The sequence below is a fragment of the Pristiophorus japonicus genome, chromosome 13, assembly GCF_044704955.1.
Source record: "Pristiophorus japonicus isolate sPriJap1 chromosome 13, sPriJap1.hap1, whole genome shotgun sequence".
Classification (NCBI taxonomy): Eukaryota; Metazoa; Chordata; class Chondrichthyes; family Pristiophoridae; genus Pristiophorus; species Pristiophorus japonicus.
This window is the reverse complement of record NC_091989.1, coordinates 76,764,606-76,787,946: the sequence shown is the minus strand read 5'-3', so window position 1 is coordinate 76,787,946 and position 23,341 is coordinate 76,764,606. Positions and strand designations below refer to the sequence as shown.

Genomic DNA, 23,341 nt, shown 5'->3' with positions numbered 1-23,341 from the left:
GTGTAAAGACGTCAGAATGAATGATTAAAGTGTAACTTTAGGGGCTAGGGTAGTAACCATAGGTAGAGGCATCCACTAACTATAGAATAGAAAGATGACCGTTGATAAAGCCTATTCTGTAAGGAGGTTTAAGGACAGTTACATCAGGAAGTCTTGTTTAAGGGAAGTAGCTTTGGAGTAAACAACTCAACTGTTTACTTGAATAGACTGTCTTCAAAGGATTTGGGAATAGATATGTCACACGGTCTTATCTATGATGTGTACCTTTGACGTAGGCAAAATATGGTGTAAAAAGGAGCATGGTTATCAATAGGAATTCAGAAGACTCAAAAGATGCAGAAATCGAAAAGCCACTCCTGATCCAGGTTTTGATCCTTCAACCTAGGTATCAATAAAGTCTGCTCTGTACACTAACTACAAAGAGTCTTCTGCTTACTCAAAATGTGTTGTTGTGAACCATAGAAGGAAGGAGGTTGACTGCTAACACTTGTGGTTTCAAGTCCCACTCCAGAGACTTGAGGACAAAAATCTAGGTTGACACTCCAGTGCAGTATTGCACTGTCACAGGTGCTGTCTTTTCTCCTTATATGGCTCGGTGTCAAATTTTTTGTCTTATAATACTCCTGTGAAGCACCTTGGGACGTTTTACTATGTTAAAGGCACTATATAAATACAAATTGTTTTTTGGATGAGACATTAAACTGAGGCCCTGTCTACACACTCAGGTGGACGTCAAAGATCCCATGGCACTATTTCGAAGAAGAGCAGGAGAGTTCGCTGGGAGTGGCCAATATTTATCCCTCACTCAACATCACAAAAACAGATGATCTGGTTATTATCACATTGCAGTTGGTGGGACCTTACTGTGTGCAAATTTTCTGCTGTGTTTCCTGCGTTACAACAGTGACTACATGTCTCAAATAAAGCAACGTGACTGAGTACTGTAGACTTGAGTAAGTGTGACCTTAGTCTCTTTATTCTGACTCCAGAGTGCCAGCACAGCATGGTAGGCCTGCTTATATACAGTGCTCCCAAGGGATTCCAGCAGATCCGCCCTCTGGTGGCGGTAGAATGCTGGTTACAGGGTGTTGCATACATAACATCACTTCCTCACCAAAGTCAATAGTATACTTATTTGCATGGTGAGACAATCTGGGGCTTTCCGCTCCCTAGTTGATCATCTCAGTACAAACACAGGTGCAGGTAAGTTGGTTGGGCCTTCGCTGGGCTGCTGTACAGCTGGGGATAATGAGTTCAGCTTTGTGGTTAACCATGATGTTGGTTGCCACTTGTGTGTGTATCGGAGGGTCGAAGTTGGTGGTGTCCTCTTGAGGTTGCTCGTGGCTGTCTGTGAATCGCAGTTTGGTTTGGTCCAAATGCTTTCTGCAAGTTCGTCCATCTGCAAGTTTGACCTGAAACACTCTACTCCCTTCTTTGGCTACGACAGTGCCGGCAAGCCATTTAGGACCATGTCTATAGTTGAGTACAAATACAGGGTCATTGACTTCAATATCGCGTGACAAATTTGTGCGATCATGGTACATGCTTTGTTGATGCCGCCTGCCCTCGACATGATCAGGGTGGACTAGAGAGAGCCTTGTTTTGAGTGCCCTTTTCATGAGCAGTTCGACAGGGGGAACCACGGTAAGCGAGTGGGGTCTTGTGCGATGGCTGATCAGGACTCGGGACAGGCGGGTCTGCAAGGAGCCTTCCGACACGTGTTTCGAGCGTTGCTTGATGGTTTGGACTGCCTGTTCTGCCTGGCTGTTAGATGCGGGCTTGAACGGGGCAGATGTGACTTGCTTGATCCCATTGCGGGTCATGAATTCCTTGAATTCAGTGCTGGTGAAGCACGGCCCGTTGTCGCTGACAAGGACATCAGGCAGGCCGTGCGCGGCAAACATGGCTCATAGGCTTTCGATGGTGGCAGTGGACATGCTTACAGACATTATTACATACTCAATCCATTTTGAATAAGCATCCACAACAACCAGAACCATTTTGCCTAGAAACGGGCCAGCGAAGTCAGCGTGGATCCGAGACCACGGTTCGGAGGGCCATGACCACAAATTTAGCGGTGCCTCCCTGGGTGCATTGCTCAGTTGAGAGCAAGTTGCCTTGGTGCACACAAGACTCCAAATCTGAGTCGATGCTGGGCCACCACACATGGAATCTGGCTATAGCTTTCATCATTACTATGCCTGGGTGGGTACGGTGTAGGTTGCGTATGAACGTTTCCCTGCCTGTCTTAGGCAAAACCACGCGATTACCCCACAAAAGACAGTCCGCCTGCATGGACCTTTCGTCTTTGCGCCGCTGAAACGGCTTTATCTCTTCATGCATCTCCGCTGGGACGCTGGACCAGCTCCCATGGAGGACATAGTATTTTTACAAGGGACAGTAAAGGGTCCTGTCTGGTCCAGGTCCTGATCTGGCAGGCCATAACGGGTGACTTTTTGTTTTCAAATGCATCCATCACCAAGAGCAAGTCTGCAGGCTGTGCCATTCCCACCCTGGTGGTGGGCAATGGTAGCCGACTGAGAGCGTCAGCGCAGTTCTCTGTGCCTGGCCTGTGGCGAATTACATAGTTATATGCAGGCAGCGTGAGCGCTCATCTTGGATGCGAGCAGAGGCATTGGTAGTGATACCTTTGCTCTCTGAGAATAGCGATATGAGCCGCTTATGGTCAGTTTCTAACTCAAACTTAAGCCCAAACAGATACTGGTGCATTTTTTTTACCCCGTAAACGCATGCTAGAGCTGCTTTTTCAATCATGCTGTAGGACCTTTCGGCCTTGGACAAACTCCTGGATGCATAAGCGACCGGTTGCAATGTTCCCGATTCGTTTGCTTATTGTAACACACACCCGACCCCGTACGAAGACAGCATCGCAAGCTAGCACTAAACGTTTATATTTGTCTTATTGAACAAGCAGTTTGTTGAAACCTAACAGATTTCTGGCTTTCTCAAAAGCAGTCTCTCGTGATTTCCCCCATACTCAGTCATCTCCCTTGTATAGCAACATGTGTAGGGGTTCTAGCAAGGTGCTTAACCCGGGTAGGAAATTACCAAAATAATTGAGGAGTTCCAGGAACGACTGCAGCCCCATCACGTTCTGTGATCTCAGCACGTTCTTGATGGCTTCCGTCTTAGCGTCGGTGGTCTGATGCCGTCTGCCGCGATTCTTCTCCCTAAGAACTCAATCTCTGGCACCAGGAAAACACACTTCGAGCGTTTCAACCTGTGTCCCACGCGATCTAGCCGACTTAGAACCTCTTCCAAGTTCTGCAAGTTTTCGATGATGACCCGACCTGTGATCAATATGTCGTCCTGGAAAACCACGGTGCGCGGAACCGACTTTAGCAGACTCTCCATGTTCATTTGAAAAGTAGCCGCAGCCGATCGAATCCCAAATGGGCATCTATTGTAGATGAACAGACCTTTGTGCGTGTTGATGCAGGTGAGGCCTTTTGAAGATTCCACCAGTTCCTGCGTCATGTAGGCCGAGGTCAGGTCCAACTTGGTGAACGTCTTGCCTCCTGCCAGTGTCGCAAATAGGTCGTCTGCATTGGGTAGCGGGTACTGGTCTTGCAGCGAAAAACGGTTAATTACTTTATGGTCCCCACAAATTCTGACCGTGCCATCGCCCTTGAGAACCGGAACAATCGGACTGGCCCACTCGTTGAACTCAACCGACGTGATGATGCCCTCTCATTGCAGCCTGTCCAGCTCAATGTCCACTTTCTCTCACATCATGTATGGCACCGCACGTGCCTTGTGGTGGATGGGTCGTGTACCGGGAACCAAGTGGATCTGCACCTTCGCCTCAGAGAAATTTCCAATGCCTGGCTCAAATAATGATGGGAACTTGCTCAAAACCTGGGCACATGAGGCGTCATCGACGGACGAAAGCGCTCGGATGTTATTCCAGTTGCCGAACTGTGTGGGGCCATCTCCTGGTACAATCCATAGTGGTAGTTCGTGAACCGCTCCATCATAGGTGACTTTTACTGCTGCGCTGCCAATTACAGGGATCAGCTCTTTAGTGTAAGTTCTCAGCTTGGTATGAATGGGGCTCAGCTTGGGCCTTTGTGCCTTGTTGCACCACAGCCTCTCGAAGGCCTTTTTGCTCATGATAGACTGACTTGCACCCGTGTCCAATTCCATGGAGACTGGAATTCTGTTCAGTTCAACTTTTAACATGATCGGTGGACATTTCGTGGTGAAGGTGTGTATCCCGTACACTTCTGCCTCCTCGGATCCAGTCTCCAGTTCAGTTTGATCCACCGTGGATCGGTCTTCCTCTGCAACGTGGTGGTTTGCAGGTTTGTAGTTCGCCTGCACATTCCCTGGAGTTGTCCCATTGTTTCACAGCCTTTGCACGCATAGTGTTTGAAGCGGCATTGATGGGCTCGATGATCACCTCCGCATCGCCAACAAGATGTTAATTGCCTCGCATTCACGTTTGATGGCGGACTATGGGTCATCTGAGGTCGTGCAGCTGCAGGCATGTACGTTCTGCCATATTCATTCCTGTCTGAAAGTACAGTATTTGCCGATGCATCTTCATGCTGCGAAATTTGTTTGGTGTTATCGCTGGTGGACATGAATGTCTGGGCTGTCGTTATGGCTTTGCTCAGGTTCGGTGTTTCAACAGTCAATAGTTTGCGAAAGATGCCAGTGCCAAGCACAAAAAAGTCTCTTAGCATTTGCTTTAGGAATCCACCGAATTCGCAATGTCCTGCAAGGCGCCTTAGTTCGGCGACGTAGCTCGCCACTTCCTGGCCTTCAAACCGTCGACATGTATAAAATCGATACCTTGCCATTAGAACGGTCTCCTTCAGATTTAGGTGCTCCCGGACCAGCGTACACAGTTCTTCATACGATTTAGTTGTTGGTTTCACCGGAGCAAGAAGATTCTTCATGAGGCTATAGGTTGTTGCCCCTATGAGGAGGCGGTGAGGAGGATTGCCCTTCGTTTGGCAGCGTTCACATTCCCTTCCAGCTCGTTGGCCACGAAGTATTGGTCGAGTCGCTCCACGAAGGCTTCCCAATCGTCACTTTCTGAGAATTTCTCCAGGATACCAACAGTTTTCTGCATTTTTGTGTGATGGTTTGTTATCTATTACTCGTTGCCAGTTGTTATGTCTCAAATAAAGTAACGTGACTGAGTACCGTAGACTTGAGTAAGTGTGACCTTAGTCTCTTTATTCTGACTCCAGAGTGCTAGCACAGCAATGGAGGCTTGCTTATATACAGTGCTCCTAAGGGATGCTGGGATCCCTTGGGACTCCAACAGATCCGCCCTCTGGTGGCGGTAGAATGCTAGTTAAAGGGTATTGATACATAACACATTTTAAAAGTACTTTACATTGACTGCAAAGCGCTTTGGGGCGTCCTGAGGTCGCAAGTCCTTCTTTCTTTCAGAGCAACTAGGGATGGGCAATAAATGTCGACCTTGCCAGCAACGCCCATATCCCAAGAATGAATTTTAAAAATAACATCTGTACTTCCCACAAAAGATGTCTTTTTGGTCTGCCTATGATTGACAGTTTCGAGCCAAATTACTGGTGAGGAACTGTTGGGATTGCCCAAATTCACTTCATTGCAGAGGGGAGAGTTTAGTTCCATCAGTCTGGGTCGTACCCAGAGGGGAGAGTTTAGTTCCATCAGTCTGGGTCGTACCCAGAGGGGAGAGTTTAGTTCCATCAGTCTGGGTCGTACCCAGAGGGGAGAGTTTAGTTCCATCAGTCTGGGTTGTACTCAGAGGGGAGAGTTTAGTTCCATCAGTCTGGGTTGTACCCAGAGGGGAGAGTTTAGTTCCATCAGTCTGGGTTGTACCCAGAGGGGAGAGTTTAGTTCCATCAGTCTGGGTTGTACCCAGAGGGGAGAGTTTAGTTCCATCAGTTTGGGTTGTACCCAGAGGGGAGAGTTTAGTTCCATCAGTCTGGGTCGTACCCAGAGGGGAGAGTTTAGTTCCATCAGTCTGGGTTGTACCCAGAGGGGAGAGGACAATATTCTCTCAAGAAAGATGACTGTCTGTCTGCAAAATAATCACTACTAAATATCTGCAGTGGACATTGTTTCGCACAGGATCCTGCACTGGGTTTTCAGGGAATGCATGAATATTAGGACAGATGTGAAAGGAGGTATTTTGAATGAACTCAGCCTGGTACCTCAAGTTCCCCACAGCCAGAATCTGGGACAGGTACGGTAACTTAGAAGTTCTTGCACGCTTGTGAAACTCCACGTGGTGAACTCTGTGCTCACCGAGCTGGTCAGGAGAGGTGCCACCAAATGTGTGACATTTCCCCATAGCTTATTGTTGTACATCTCCTGCAGCTTGATTACAGAACAGCACTGAGAGGTTTTGGGATTGATTTTGTTTTAAAAGAAAGATCTCGAGTTCCTCTGATGTAAAAAAAGTTGACTGGACATTTAGAGACAAAATAATGCAGTGTTCTAAGGAAGGTGTATCTGGTGAACCTAAATTTCAAGTCATGCTATTAAGCAGACAAGTGAATTTTACCTGCTGGCGGTAAGGGATTTTACCTGCTCTGTAACTCGTACTGATGACATGAGAAGCCACTGGTGTCTTCTGAAACTAACTGCCACTTCCTTGTAGGATTAGGATTCTCACAAACTTAACACTCCAGTGTTTCTGGACAAAATTACTGTATGCACTTGCATCTTCAGTTGCCGCCAGAAACTGCACACCGCAGATTGCCAATTCCATCCCTCCTGGCTGCTTATTCGAGCTAAACATTGATGGTCAGTGTCCTGCCTGAGCTGAGCTTTCAGCCCCATGTCCAGGCCATGTTAGATTGCACACTTCAACCTTAGCACAGGGGCCCATCTATGTCAACTACTTTGTATCAGTCTTTACGGTAGAGGACACTAACAATATTCCGACAGTGGATAGTCTAGGGGCTATGGGGGGAGGAACTTAACACAATCACAATCACTAAGGAGGTGGAACTCAGTAAGATAGTGTGACCAAAGGCAGATAAATCCCCTGGACCTGATGGCTTGCATCCTAGCGTCTTAAGACAAGTAACTGCAGAGATTGTGGATGCATTGGTTGTAATTTACCAAAATTCCCTGGATTCTGGGGAGGTTCCAGCAGATTGGAAAACTGCAAATGTAAAGCCTCTATTTAAAAAAGGAGGCAGACAAAAAGCAGGAAACTATAGACCAGTTAGCCTAACATCTGTGGTTGGGAAAATGTTGGAATCCATTATTAAAGAAGCAATAGCAGGACATTTGGAAAAGCAAAATTTGGTCAGGCAGAGTCAGCATGGATTTATGAAGGGAAAGTCACATTTGACAAAGTTGCTGGAGTTCTTTGAGGATGTAACGAACAGGGTGCATAAAGGGGAACCAGTGGATGTGGTGTATTTGGACTTCCAGAAGGCATTTGACAAGGTGCCACATAAAAGGTTACTGCACAAGATAAAAGTTCACAGGGTTGGAGGTAATATATTAGCATGGATAGAGGATTGGCTAACTAACAGAGAGTTGGGATAAATGGTTCATTCTCTGGTTGGCAACCAGTAACTAGTGGGGTGCCACAGGGATCAGTGCTGGGACCCCAACTATTTACAATCTATATTAACGACTTGGAAGCAGGGACTGAGTGTAACGTAGCCAAGTTTGCTGTTGATACAAAGATGGAAGGAAAAGCAATGAGTGAGGAGTACACACAAAATCTGCAAAAGGACATAGACAGGCTAAGTGAGTGGGCAAAAATTTGGCAGATGGAGTATAATGTTGGAAAGTGTGAGGTCATACACTTTGGCAGAAAAAAATCAAAGAGCAAGTTATTATTTAAATGGAGAAAGATTGCAAAGTACCGCAGTAGAGCGGGACCTGGGGATACTTGTGCATGAAACACAAAAGGATAGTATGCAGGTACAGCAAGTGATCAGGAAGGCCAATGGTATCTTGGCCTTCATTGCAAATGGGATGGAGTATAAAAGCAGGGAAGTCTTACTACAGCTATATAAAATATTGGTGAGGCCACACCTGGAATACTGCATGCAGTTTTGGTTTCCATATTTGTGAAAAGATATACTTGCTTTGGAGGCAGTTCAGAGAAGGTTCACTAGGTTGATTCCTGGGATGAGGAGGTTGACTTATGAGGAAAGGTTGAGGAGGCTGGGCCTCTACTCATTGGAATTCAGAAGAATGAGAGATGATCTTATCGAGACATATAAGTTTATGAGGGGGCTTGACAGGGTGGATGCAAAGAGGATGTTTCCACTGATGGGGGAGACTCGAACTCGAGGGCATGATCTTAGAATAAGGCGCTGCCTTTTTAAAACCGATGAGGAGAAATTTTTTTCTCTGAGGGTTGGGAATCTGGAATTCGCTGCCTCAGAGAGCTGTGGAAGCTGGGACATTGAATAAATTTAAGACAGAAATCAACGGTTTCTTAATTGATAAAGGGTTATGGGGAGCGGGCAGGGAAATGGAGCTGAGTCCATGATCTGATCAGCCATGATCTTATTGAATGGTGGAGCAGGCTCGAGGGGCCGTATGGCCTACTCCTGTTCCTATTTCTTATGTTCTTATGTAACTACTTGTCAATTGCCTCTGTCAGATCCTGCTTGACTTCTCCAGGCTTTCCTCAACTGTACCCTACACAAACTCTTGCTAGTCCAGAACTCTTGTCACTTGTATCCTGTCAATCATCTCTACTGCTCCTGTCCTTGCCAATCTTCACTGGGTCACTGTTCCCCAATGAATCAAATTCAAAATCATTGTATTTATTTTAAAAATCCCATCACAACCTTGCTCCTTCCTTTTCTGCATAGTCTTCTCCAGTCCCAGCATGCACCCTCCGCTCCTCTGATTCCAATCTATTGTTTCCTCGCTTTGTCACACACGCTCTCATCGATGGCACTGCCTGCAGCCATCAGTTAGATTGCACACTTCAACCTTACTGCACTGTGGAATTTTCTCCCTAAACTCCTCTCTCTCGCTTCCTAATTACACTGCCTTCAGAAGACGCCTCAAAACTTACCATTGTGACTGCTTTCAGGCATCGTCCCATATTCCCTCTTGCATCCTGTTCATAGAATAGAAATTTACAGTGCAGAAGGAGACCATTTTGGCCCATTGTGTTCGCGCCGGCTGACCAAGAGCTACCCAGCCTAATCCCACTTTCCAGCTCTTGGTCCGTAGTCCTGTAAGTTACGGCACTTTAAGTGCATCTCCAAGTATTTTTTAAATGTGGTGAGGATTTCTGCCTCTACCACTCTTTCAGGCAGTGAGTTCCAGACCCCCACCACCCTCTGGGTGAAGAAATTTCCCCTCGTATCCCCTCTGAACCTCGTTGGGGCCCAACAAACCTCCTGCCTTCTATTAAGACTCTTTGGACGCTTCATTATGTGACGTGTTTTAAAATTGCAAGTTGTTATTAAATATTGATGAATACATTTTTGATTTAACAAAAAAGCAAAAGGAAAATCCTATTTAAAACAAAATCACCAATTCCCTCCCCACTCCTCCCCCTCCCATTTACTGACCTTATTTTCTGTCCTGAATGCAGTTACATTCCAGGAAGTTTCTACAGTGAGCATCTTTGCAAAGCATCACATCTATATCCAACTTGGTCCTCGCCCAGCATGCAGCCACTGTTTTCCTCTTGACCTGGAATACTGAGTTAATTCCTCGACTGCCACCCCAGCTGAGCCTGATTAACTCTTACATTTACCAATTGAACGTGGACCCTTCCAGCTCTGTGCAGTTGAGTGCCACACCACATGATCCATTGCGTCCACAGAAGGTGGTGTGTTTTATAAGCTTATGCAATACAGTTTGGCGGTCTTCAAGAAGAATTAGAAGCTTTCTTTAGTTAAATCTGCAATAACAATACAGGTCTCTTGTAAGTTTGAAAGCTAATTTGGTGTGGACAGTGCTTTTATACCGCTTGCCTAAAGTGCCTCTGTTTATTTCCCTTTTATGTGCCAGAACTCTCCTTTGTACCAGTACTTGCAGGATGTGGGACACACTGACTTTGAAACTTGTCCAACTTCATCACGGGTGGAAGAATGCTCATCAAAGGAGGAACCAAATGAACTGGATATCCCCGCCACACCAAAAGTGAGTGCTTAGAACCTTGAAAATAGCAAAAGGGCATGTTCTTCCCAGAACAAACCCCATGGGATCTAGCTCTGTCCTGTCGTTAAAGATACAGCCTCCTTTCAGTTAACTTTCTTTTCTTTTTTCTTCTCTTTCTTATCTGTCAAAATTAGTTGTGTATTTTATGTATTTTACATAAAAGAAATTCAGAGAAATTTCAGTCAGAATTTTGGGTAGTGCAATACATAAGATTTTGAAAGTGTGAGTCACACTTAAGATTTCTGTGAATCAAGGTAACCTGTTAAAACAACAACTTTTATTTATATACGGGGTAGGAAATTTAGGACCGAGATGAGGAGAAATTTTTTAACTGAGGGTGGTGAATCTGTGGAATTCTCTACCACAGAAGGCTGTGGTGGCCAAATCACTGAATATATTTAAGAGGGAGATAGAATCATAGAAAATAGGTGCAAGAGTAGGCCATTCGGCCCTTCGAGCCTGCACGACCATTCAATATGATCATGGCTGATCATTTTTGCAACTTCAGTACCCCATTCCTGCTTTCTCTCCATACCCCTTGATCCCTTTAGCCATAAGGGCCACATCTAATTCCCTTTTGAATATATCTAACGAACTGGCCTCAACAACTTTCTGTGGTAGAGAATTCCACAGGTTCACAATTCTCTGAGTGAAGAAGTTTCTCCTCATCTCGGTCCTAAATGGCTCACCCCTTATCCTTAGACTGTGACCCCGGTTCTAGATTTCCCCAACATCGGAAACATTCTTCCTGCATCTAACCTGTCCAATCCCGTCAGAATTTTAATGTTTCTATGAGATCCCCTCTCATTCTTCTAAATTCCAGTGAATATAAGCTTAATCGATCCAGTCTTTCTTCATATGTCAGTCCTGCCATCCCGGGAATCAGTCTGGTGAACCTTCGCTGCACTCCCTCAAAAGCAAGACTGTCCTTCAGATTAGGAGACCAAAACTGTACACAATATTCAAGCTGTGGCCTTACCAAGGCCCTGCACAACTGCAGTAAGACCTCCCTTCTCCTATAGTCAAATCCTCTCGCTATGAAGGCCAACTTGCCATTTGCCGCCTTCACCGCCTGCTGTACCTGCATGCCAACTTTCAATGACTGATTTACCATGACACCCAGGTCTCGTTGCACCTCCCCTTTTCCTTATCTGTCACCATTCAGATAATATTCTACCTTCATGTTTTTGCCACCAAAGTGGATAACCTCAGATTTATCTACATTATACTGCATCTGCCATGCATTTGCCCCACTCACCTAACCTGTCCAAGTCACCCTGCAGCCTCTTAGCATCCTTTTCACAGCTCACACTGCCACCCAGCTTAGTGTCATCTGCAAACTTGGAGCTATTACATTCAATTCTTTTATCTAAATCATTAATGTATATTGTAAATAGCTGGAGTCCCAGCACTCAACCTTGCGGTACCCCACTAGTCACTGCCTGCCATTCTGAAAAGGACCCATTTATTCCTACTCTTTGCTTCCTGTCTGCCAACCAGTTCTCTATCCACGTCAATACATTACCCCTAATAGCATGTGCTTTAATTTTGCACACTAATCTCTTCTTGTGTGGGACCTTGTCAAAAGCCTATTGAAAGTCCAAATATATCACATCCACTGGTTCTCCCTTGTCCACTGTACTAGTTACATCCTCAAAAAATTCTAGAAGATTTTTCAAGCATGATTTCCCTTTCATAAATCCATGCTGACTTGGACCGATCCTGTCACTACTTTCCAAATGCGCTGCTATTACATTTTTAATAATTGATTCCAGCATTTTCCCCACTACCGATGTCAGGCTAACCGGTCTATAATTCCCTGTTTTTTCTCTCCCTCCTTTTTTAAAAAGTGGGGTTACATTAGCTACCCTCCAATCCATAGGAACTAATCCAGAGTCTATAGAATGTTGGAAAATGATCACCAATGCATGCATTATTTCGAGGGCCACTTCCTTAAGTACTCTGGGATACAGACTATCAGGCCCTGGGGATTTATCGGTCTTCAATCCCATCAATTTCCTTAACACAATTTCCTGACTAATAAGGATTTCCTTCAGTTCCTCCTTCTCGGTCCCCTAGTATTTCCGGAAGGTTATTTGTGTCTTCCTTAGTGAAGACAGAACCAAAGTATTTGTTCAATTGGTCTGCCATTTCTTTGTTCCCCATTATAAATTCACCTGATTCTGACTGCAAGGGACCTACATTTGTCTTCACTAATCGTTTTCTCTTCACATACCTATAGAAGCTTTTTGCAGTCAGTTTTTATGTTCCCTGCAAGCTTACTCTCATAGTCTATTTTCCCCTCTCCTAATTAAACCCTTTGTCCCCCTCTGCTGAATTATAAATTTCTCCCAGTCCTCAGGTTTGCTGCTTTTTCTGGCCAATTTATATGCCTCTTCTTTGGATTTAACATTATCCCTAATTTCTCTTGTTAGCCATGGTTTAACCACCTTCCCCGTTTTATTTTTACTCCAGACAGGGATATACAAGGGATGTACAATTGTTGAAGTTCATCCATGAGATCTTTAAATGTCTGCCATTGTCTATCCACCATCAACCCTTTAAGTATCATTCGCCAGTCTATCCTAGCCAAATCACATCTCATACCATCGAAGTTACCTTTTTTTAAGTTCAGGAGCCTAGTCTCTGAATCAACTGTGTCACTCTCCATCTTAATGAAGAATTCTACCATATTATGGTCACTCTTCCCAAAGGGGCCGCGCACAACAAGATTGATAATTAATCCTCTCTCTTTGCACAACACCCAGTCTAGGATGGCCAACTCTCTAGTTGGTTCCTCGACATATTGGTCTAGAAAACCATCCCTTATACACTCCAGGTAATCCTCCTTCACTGTATTGCTACCTGTTTGGTTAGCCCAATCTATATGTAGATTAAAGTCACCCATGATAACTGCTGTACCTTTATTGTACGCATCCCTAATCTCCTGTTTGATGCCATCCCAACCTCACTACTACTGTTTGGTGGTCTGTACACAACTCCTACTAGCATTTTCTTCCCTTTGGTGTTCTGCAGCTCTACCCATACAGATTCCACATCATCCAAGCTAATGTACTTCCTTACTATTGAAAGATAAATAGATGTCTAGAAACAAAAGGCATCAAGGGGTATGGGGGAAAAAGCGGGATATGGTGTTGAGATAGAGGATTAGCCATGATCATATTAAATGACAGACTCGAAGGGCCGAATGGCCTACTACTGCTCCTATTTTCTACGTTTTTATATAGCGCCTTCAATGTAGTTAAACGTCCCAAGGCGCTTCACAGGAGTGTTATCGAACAAAATTTGACACCAAGCCACATAAAAAGATATTAGGACAGATGACCAAAAACTTGGTTAAAAAGGTAGGTTTTAAGGAGTGACATAAAGGAGGCGAGAGAGAAAATTCCAGTGCTTGGGGCCTCGCTGACTGAAGGCAAGGCCGGCAATGGTAGAGTGAAGGAAATCAGGAATGTGCAAGAGGCCAGAATTGGAGGAACGCAGATTTCTTGGACCAAAGGAGGTTACAGATATAGGGCAGGACGAGACCGCAGAGGTATTTGAAAAGAAGGGTGAGAATTTTTAAATCGTGGCGTTGCCGGACTGGGAGCCAATGTAGGCCAGCAAGCACAGGATGATTTATTTCATGTATGAATGTTAAATTTCTGTGCAGCCTTCAAAAAATATCTTATCTTGTTGACAGTTTGATTCCTCCATGAAGCAGCATTTCTTCTCGATCAATATTATAAAGTAGATTAACAATGGCATATCATCTCTGGAATCGTTTACATGAAGAAATAGTTTACCTACTGTACTGGGTTCTGTCAGAGTGTAGCGTACGGTGAGCGATAACTCTGATTCTCCAGCTAGCTTCAACACTACACCAAGAAATGTGGCTAAAGGTCAGAGCTTCAGAATCCAAATCCTTTAATAATGCAGTGTGAAATTGTTGATAAAAAATAAAATACACATCTAGAATTCTTGTAATACAACAGTAGCAATCGAATAAAAACAGCAATAAAGAGAAGTTACTTATCTCTTACTGTACATCAAATACAATAATTCCAGAACGATTGGATAAGGAGAAGTTACTATGGCCCCAAGTTTCCACATGATTTGCTCCTGATTTTTAGGAGCAACTGGTGGAGAACGGAGTATCTTAGAAATCGGAATTCTCCACATTTAAGTTTTCTGCAGTTCTAGTCAGGTAGAACAGTTTCACTTTTGAACAGAATTTTTTTTTCAAAAGGGGGCGTGTCCGGCCACTGACGCCTGATTTGAAAGTTTCCACAGTGAAAACGTATTCCAAACTAACTTAGAATGGAGCAAGTGAAGATTTTTGTACGCTTGAAAAAACCTTGTCTACACATTAAAAAATCAGGCGCAGGTTACAAATTAGGCGTCCGGAACGAGGTGAGGGGGGGGAGGGGGGCGAAGGGAAGTCATTAAATTCTACAATCAATCCTTAGTTATACTTATACAAATATACAAATAAATACAACCTGAATAAAAATTTATAAGCAAAGAAAAGATTAAATAAACCATGTTCCTACCTGTGTGAAAGTGCTTCAGGCAGGCCTTTCAGGCAGCGGTCCCGACGGCAGGGGCAAGAAGCAGCAAGCAGCCTCAGTGCTGATCATGGAAGGGCAATGTGGTTTTATTAAAAAATGTTAAAAATTGAACAGCTACAAAGAATTTGAATAGTCTCAAACAAGTGCATGTGTCCCGTTTATCACAGTCTATCTTTAATTACAGAATGAGTGGTGGAGATTGAAATGGTAACGAGTTGTAAAGGCTGAATTAAAATGCATAGTTGCTGCAGTAACACTGGTTAAAGAGCCAACATTAATTCAGCAGGTGATTTATTCAGCAGTGCTGCTAAAAGCACTCCCTCACACACAGAAATATCAAGAAAATTAAAATACAAGCCTTTGCAAGGGTTCAATAAACAAATTTTCACTTTTTCTGCAGCACTTTTTAAAATGGCCGAGTGCCAATGTTTACTTCAGACTGCGCGTGCGCGAACGCTCCAACGCGCACGCGCAGGGTTGCCGGCACCAAAAAAACTAATTTAAATTGTACCCGCCCCCTGCTACTTACAAAATCGGCGCGAGTGGTAGGCTCCGCCCCCTGTGCACTGCGCCAAGCAGACATCGGGCTGCAAGGAGCTCGAGAATACCGTGTTTTTTTTCAGGTGCCGTTTTCGGCGCAAAAAACAGGCGCCTAGCTCTGAGGGGCACCTTTTTCGCCGCGTGTGGAATCTTGGGGCCTACATAACTGTACTTCTGGGAAGGTTTGCTACTACAGAAGATTCGTGGCAGAATACGTCATGACCACTACACTACGGTGGCCACAATCAGCCAAGAAGCTCCAACCATTACACCTACCTTAAAGTTTTTCTGTGACTTACTGACTTACTAACGGAGTCTTGACAGAGTCAATAACTTCGGAAATATATGTTGATTTATAGGTGAAGTCTAATCTGAGAGTTAGAGTAGTTTGATTTGTAACTCAATTTATTTTTCTGGTTTTATACATATACTGGTAATAGTTTAAATCTGAGAAAAATGTACGTTATACTTGCAAAGCAGTCAACTTGAAAGACTGGCGTGGTTAAATTGAATATTTCACACTGGTAAAGTGGGAGAGAGCTGTTGTGAGCTGGAGATCGGGATACATTATTGCAAGGGAATAAAATGAGCTTAACTTTGCACATGAACGTGTTTTATCTCAACGTGAGCGAGTTTGATGTTGATAGATGCTAAAAATGGAATGTGTTTCATTTGCCCGAGCCGATATCCCTCACCTTGATGAGAATGAACAAAAAATTGGCAAACAAATTTCTTGTGAATGGATTAAAATCAAGGTTGCCATATTAATTATATTGCCTAACTTGAATTATTGGGTAACTTGAATTTTGAAGGAGGAATAGATGGTGGATGAGATATACAGTATTGTATAAGAAAATAAAACAGGTATGTTTCAAATCTTTAGTTTTGCTTGGGGTTTGCTCTGAGCACCTTCCAAGTCTGCTGAAGAGCTGACTTTTACCTGAGCGTTGTCTACGCTCGACTCCTGCTGGGGTTTTACTTTCTTTTAACATTCAGCTTTTTAAAAAAAAATCAAAATGTTTCATGGTTTTGACAAAGAAACATTTAGAAAACTACCGCCACCCTCAGTTTAGATGCAATGCTTTCTGTTGTTGCACAGTAGTTCTCTCCACTGGGCCCATCAGTTAGTTTGCTTGTCTTGCTGTGTTAGTATTAGTGCAAGTGAAGTTTAAAGGTACCGCGTGATTCCACATTTAATGTACAATCGGGCTAGAGCAGAATTTCATTCAAAGTTTAATAATCTAGAATTGGAATTGTCCTTGAAATAATCTGGAGTTTGCTGCAGCAAACAGCTTAAAACAAATACTTCAAAAAAAATATTGTTGACATTTTTTGAAGTGGATTATTCACCAGAGATGGGCACCTCCCAGAATATTGCTATATCGCCCTTTTACCATACTGTATGTATGTAATTTTTGTTTTATATAATCTTAACATATAAATGCCACTCTGCAAATTACTACCATCACTTATTATAGTTCATTCTTGAAAATTAATGTCATTTCAAATGTTTCTTCAGGGTAAAAAAGCAATTAAATGGCATTTGGGGAGATAACATCGAGAGGGATTGAAAGCAAAAGCAAAGGAGGTCATGATGACTGTTAAGGACCGTTGGACAACATCTGGAATAGTGTCTGTGCTTTTGGGCTCCTCATTACAGGAGAGATTTAATAGTCCTTGAGAAAGTTCAACAGATTTCCCAGGATGTTGTCGGGGATGAGGCATCTGAGTTATGAGGAAAGGCTGGAGGAATAGGGATGTGATTGCTCCGACTGAGAAGATCGAGGGGATATGATAAAGATGGTCAAAATGATAAAGGGAATAGATAAAGGGACAATAGAATAGGGAGACTATTTCTATTGGTAGGTAAATCAAAGACATAAGATCATGATCTCATGATGAACACGAGCTACGGGAAGGGTGAAATTATTGGAATGCTTTTCTATATGGTGATTGCTAAATTACTAAAAGAAGAACAATATATAAAAGGATGTGGGGAGAAGGCAGGAAAATGTGACTGTATAAAATCAACCACATGGGCCTGTCTGAGCAGCTTTAGTATTGATGTTGTTGTCACACACGGGTTGAAAACATCAAGTAGCCACTTCTATACCCTTGCCCAGAAGTGCAGTCATAGTTCATTAGCTACAGCATTGAGTCCAGCTGTCTTTCTGCATTTCAGCTTTCCATGAAGAGTCCGTGTTCCATGTTTTTATGGAATGCACAAGGTTGCAGCCCCTGTTTTATTATTTGAAGGGGCTGCTCCTGAAATTCTGGCTGCACTTCAGTCCCACTCTCCTGATCTTTGGGCACCCTGTGCGGAGGGGAGCGGGTAGGTCCGAAGGCCTCCTCGTAGGACTGCTCCTGGGCACGGCCAAGGGTGCCATCAGCCGGTCCAGGCAGCGGGCGGTCGAGGGGGTCGTTCAACCTGACTGCCTGCCTCTCTTCCGCTCTTACATCCGGTCCAGGGTGTCCTTGGAGATGGAGCACGCGGTGTCCACCGGTACGCTCGCGGCCTTCCGCGAGAGGTGGGCACCGGAGGGACTGGAGTGCATCATCACGCCCGGCAACCAAATTTTAATTTGATTTTACGTTTTAAAGTTTAATTTGTTTTAATTGCCGGTGCTTTTAGTGTCCCCCTTCCCTTTTATAGGGGGCACTGGGGAAAATTGTGATTTTAGTGCCCCAAAAAAAAAACCAAAAAAAGAAAAACACAAAAAAAAAAGGGGGGGGGAAAAAAAAAAAAGGGCCTTGTAAATGTCTGGAGTGTCACCCAGGTCGGGTGGCACCGTTTAATGTTTTATGTTTTCGCAGGTAAACTCAAAAGAGTTTCCATGAAGAGTCCGTGTTCCATGTTTTTATGGAATGCACAAGGTTGCAGCCCCTGTTTTATTATTTGAAGGGGCTGCTCCTGAAATTCTGGCTGCACTTCAGTCCCACTCTCCTGATCTTTGGGCACCCTGTGCGGAGGGGAGCGGGTAGGTCCGAAGGCCTCCTCGTAGGACTGCTCCTGGGCACGGCCAAGGGTGCCATCAGCCGGTCCAGGCAGCGGGCGGTCGAGGGGGTCGTTCAACCTGACTGCCTGCCTCTCTTCCGCTCTTACATCCGGTCCAGAGTGTCCTTGGAGATGGAGCACGCGGTGTCCACCGGTACGCTCGCGGCCTTCCGCGAGAGGTGGGCACCGGAGGGACTGGAGTGCATCATCAAGCCCGGCAACCAAATTTTAATTTGATTTTACGTTTTAAAGTTTAATTTGTTTTAATTGCCGGTGCTTTTAGTGTCCCCTTCCCTTTTATAGGGGGCACTAGAAAAATGTGATTTTAGCGCCCAAAAAAAAAACCAAAAAAAAAATGAAAAACACAAAATAAAAACAAAAAAAGGAAAAAAGGGCCTTGTAAATGTCTGGTGTGTCACCCAGGTCGGGTGGCACGGTTTAATGTTTTATGTTTTTGCAGGTGAACTCCAAAAAGAGTTTCCATGATTATTTATATCTGCTCAATATTGAGCTGCTGATTGTCGAATCTGCTGTGTCTGAGGAGTGAGTGGAATCCTGTTTGACAATTTGTTTTGTGCGGTGCTTTATGAGTTAGTTTGCTCATCATTTAGGATGAGTTGGTGTACGATTTGGTTGGGAGAGGTATGGCGATGCGCTTTGGTTGTTGTCCCCGAGGTTTCAGCTTGTGAATGATGACTGGAGCGTTTCTGCTATTGTGGCCCAGGTTTGTTTGTTGTTTCAATCGGCTCCCTCCTGTGTCACTCCATTCCAATCTTGAGCATTTACCCAAGCCTACTGAGATCCAAGTCAATCAGTTCTGTAGATCTGTTTTATCGTTGGCTTGAAAGCACAGGTACATGTCCGATGTCCCCTCGGGTGTGCTTTTAGGGAGTCTTCCACAACAGGGAAACAAATTCTCCAAAGTGCTCATGTGCTGCAGTAATATTATGGATAGATATGCTAAGACCTTCTCAGTAGTCAGCCTTTCTGAACTTCATTCTCGGCAGGTGCTTTGTTTTCCTGTGATGAATTGAAGCACCTATTATCAGTTGCACTGGTCTCGGATCAATGTCATGACCTCCTTTCCGAAGTTGTCTATGTTATCGGATGCGACACTGTACATTTGTCCTTGTTCCATCGTACATTTGTCCTTGGGATCATAGAGAAAAGAAGGTGGTTTGTGGCCTCCCATTTCTCCCCCCATTATAGTAATTGTTGGAATGCCCCAGATGCCATTGTGACTGTTGACGTTGTCTACATTACAACAGTGACCACACTCCAAAAATACTTCATTGACTGTAACGCGTTTTGAGATGTCCGGTGGTCGTGAAAGGCACCACATAAATCCAAGTTTTTCTAGGACCAGGCATGGTTTTTCTGGCAGGGGAAAGTCGGATGGCCATGCAAACTATTCACCAAGTCACTTGAAAATAGAAACCTCTGCTATTCAGTTCAACCATGATAAGTTCTATTGTATCATAGTGTTTCACAGCAGTGTTTTTCACCAGCTTTTTAATCATGTTCCAAATATTGTGCTGCCATTAGATGTTACTTTAGATCGCTGCAATGTGCATGCCTGGAATATTTGGTATGGTTGTGTCTCTTGCAAGAACATGATGTCCGCTTTCATGCCAGATAGGATGTCTGCCTTCTCTAAGGAAATCCCTCTAGATTGATGCTGACAATTTTGAATGGTGTCCTTGGCTGTGGCCCTGAAGAGGGCTGTTTATGTCGGTGTCTGTGTCTTCTATGCCATCTCAGATTGTGCATTGTCAGATTTGGCCTCTCCAATTGTTAGTTACAATGGAGGATTAACAGGCATCACAATGTGAACGTATCTGACCTGCCTGAGCGGCCCCGGCCTGCGAGCACCATCGGAGCAGGCCAGGGAGCGGAAGGAGCGGCATAGAGGCGTACCACTCCAGGGAGCAGTACGTGCTGGAGCAGGAGAGCAACGGCAGTGAAAAGGAATGTCACCAAGGTGCAGGTCAGTTATTGGAGTGTGGGCCGATACAACAGGAGCAGCGAGGTCGGGGCGAAGGCGTGTGGAGGGATGTGATCGGGGCCCAGAAGAGGCACGAGTTCGGGGCCCAGGAAAGGTGAAGGCCCAGGGGTAGCACGGGCCAGCCCACACTGCGCCATGTGTGCGCACTAGGTCCGTGCAACAGAGCTGATCTCCAGTCGTCTTGGTTAATCCTTGCTACTGGACCAAGACCTAGCTCTGTCAAGCCCGTGTGGTGGCTGGTGTGCAACGGCCACCACACGTTAAAAAAATCCATGCACAGGCATCTTCCACCCTTCAAGATTTAGTTGAATTTTAGGTCCTTCATTGAAACACCTGTGTACTTTTTGACGTGGAAGCAAGTCATCCTCGATTCGAGGGACTGCCTATGATGATGATGATCAGACCTGACTCCGATCTGTGCTGTGGAATCTTTTCCGTCCACATGACAAGGTAGATGGGGCCTTGATTGAATATCTCAGCTGAAAGATGGCAGCTCCCCCAGTACTAGACTGGAGTGCCAGCCTAGATTATGTGCTCCGGAGTGGGGCTTGAACCCACGAGCTACTAACTGAAAGGCGAGAGCTACTACTGAGCCAAGGCCGACACAACTCCAGAGATTTGTTTATTTAATACTTATTTACATCCCACTCCCCCAGCACCCAATCTCTTTGTGCACAAACCATTATCTGACCAGCAACCTGCTCCCAGACCTCTGCCCTGTCACTCAGTAATTCAGTATTTTTGAGAGCAGTCCAGGGTGACGAGTCCTCTGCTAGTTTTTTGTCTCCCCAATGAAGAAGTAGGTGGTTTTTGCCCACAATGATGCACAGTCAAGACACGAGATCATGTCATTAGAAGGCATGGTGTGCCCGTTCACCAGCCCATCAATCCAAAGATTAGGCTTTACTCCCGACTAAAACCTCAACTTTGATTTTTGTTTTAAAGTTTTGTGATGCAAAATTATTGATTTCATATTTTTAGATTTGTTTCTAATATAGACGTGAGTTATGTATAGTTAACAAACATTTATTAAAATAGTAAATATACAAATGATTACAAACAGTTCATTGAAAAAGAACAGGGGCAATCTCGTGGAATGGAATTGGAAATGAGGCATAAAATCTTCAACCGTTTAAAATGAAAACCACTTTCATTTCTTTTATTGCCCCTGTTCTGACAGTCATTTTGAGCTGTTTGAGTTATTTTGAAGTGGAAAAGCAAAAGTAGATGCACATCTTAGGTTTGATTTCAGGAGTATGGAAGACCTGTAATGCTGAGAAATGTTTTTAAGAAGTTAAGGATGAGAAAACATCTTTCAGACCATCAAAGCTCATCCTTTTAGTACCTTCTATTTTGACGTCAATGATACCTGTCTGCTGATCGCTGCCGATAAGATATTATGGGCAACAATGCTTTTAAATGTGATGGCCGTTTTGACCTCTGATCATATTACTGGAATATTGCATAGAGTGGGACAAGTCGGCTGATTTCCTCCCCCCACTTTCCTACTTTTTAGTTACTCCACCATGCCTTGGCCAAGAAGGCAAGTGAGCTGGATGCTCCAAGTTCTCTGCCATGAATCCAGCCTCTGAGTTATGGGAGTTGGCCATGTGACTTTACTGTGTCTGCTCCCTCTCAAGGAAGTAATCTCCATTTAGTACTTTCCCAGAAATGCACGCCTTAAATTGTGTGGGGGGGTCACATTTCAATCTACAGTCTACCACTGATGCACCATAGCACATTGTAGCGTCAATACATTGAGATTTTTAGTTTCATTTTCATGAGTGTGAAATATCAACAGTGAGTAATCTCCTGAGAGCAAATGTAGCATTTAATATTGATATAATATGTAAATATTACATCTGTAAATATTATTATTAAAACTATTGTGGCCTTACTTAGAATTTCAAGGTCATACCTTTTAAGATTTTTATTGGTCTTGTTAGATACAAGTGGAGACAAAATATTGGGCTGAATATTTGATTGTGAAGGAGATAGAACTTGGCAAAGTAGTGAACTCGTGACAACAAGAATGACTTCAAATGAAAGAGACTTTGGATTGTGTTGGTACTCAAAAGAAAAATGTGATTTAAGGACATAAGAATGTAAGAATGAGGAACAACCAACATTGGAATTCCATGTGCCATAATGGCGAGCGCCTTAACCAGTCTGGGTAGTACTACGTACAATCTCACCAAAATACTTGCCATAGTTAACTGAAACAATACCCTTACTGTGAGGTTATTTTTTTAGTTTTTAAACTACACACAAAAGAGTTCTGCACATAAGTTGTATAAATTAGAATGCTACAGATGATATTGTCTCTTCATATGTTATATTCTGATTGGACAAAGAAGACCATTGTATGGGTTGTGCGGTCTCTGTGAACTATATATAGGGCAATGTTTCATGATGGACAATATGAGGTGAATATTACAGTCAACTGAAATATTTTGGACTCTTGTTGATCCAGCATAATTATTTGCTGAACTTTATAGTTGATTTTGAAAATTAAAATGATTTATTTATTAAAATGAACCCAGTGATATAACAGTCTACTATATATTCAGTCTCGTTACACAGACAGAGACAAATGGTGACATTCCAGTGATCATGAATGACTGAAAAGTAATCTTAGTAATTAATATACGAATTGACTGAAAAATGTAATCAAACAAGCTTGGGCTCAATCAGCATGAGTTTTATCTGTTACTATATAAGCCACAAAGAATATGTTTCACCCGGAAGTTACAACATAAATAATAGTTTAGTGATTTTGGTTATTTGTAATACATTTTTCCCCCAAAAATTATCAACAGAATGAAATAATTCAGTGCCTCATGAGATAATAAACAGCTTCTGTACTTTTTGATCGGTTCTAGGTTGAGATTTTTAGTCAAAGAGTTATTTATTGCCAGAGATACTCCTGACAAGCTGGATTTGGAGCATAATAGATGTTTATGACTATTGAAACTGGGAAGATTTATACATGGTGCTGTGATTATGTTATAAACATCAGCGTTTTTGCAGACATGTTTAATTGTGTCTTATAACACTACCGTGAAGCGCCTTGGGACATTTTAACTATATAAAGGCTCTATATAA

The 23,341-nt window shown here is 43.7% G+C and overlaps 1 protein-coding gene across 1 annotated transcript in view; it reads left to right on the top strand.

Moving 5' to 3' along the window:
* The window catches only part of vezt (vezatin, adherens junctions transmembrane protein), an 82,252-nt gene that overhangs the window by 12,204 nt on the left and 46,707 nt on the right, over window positions 1–23,341 (top strand). The window contains exon 2 of the mRNA XM_070897668.1: window positions 9,976–10,107. Coding sequence (XP_070753769.1) covers window positions 9,976–10,107 — 132 coding nt within the window. The remainder of the gene's footprint in view (window positions 1–9,975; window positions 10,108–23,341) is intronic.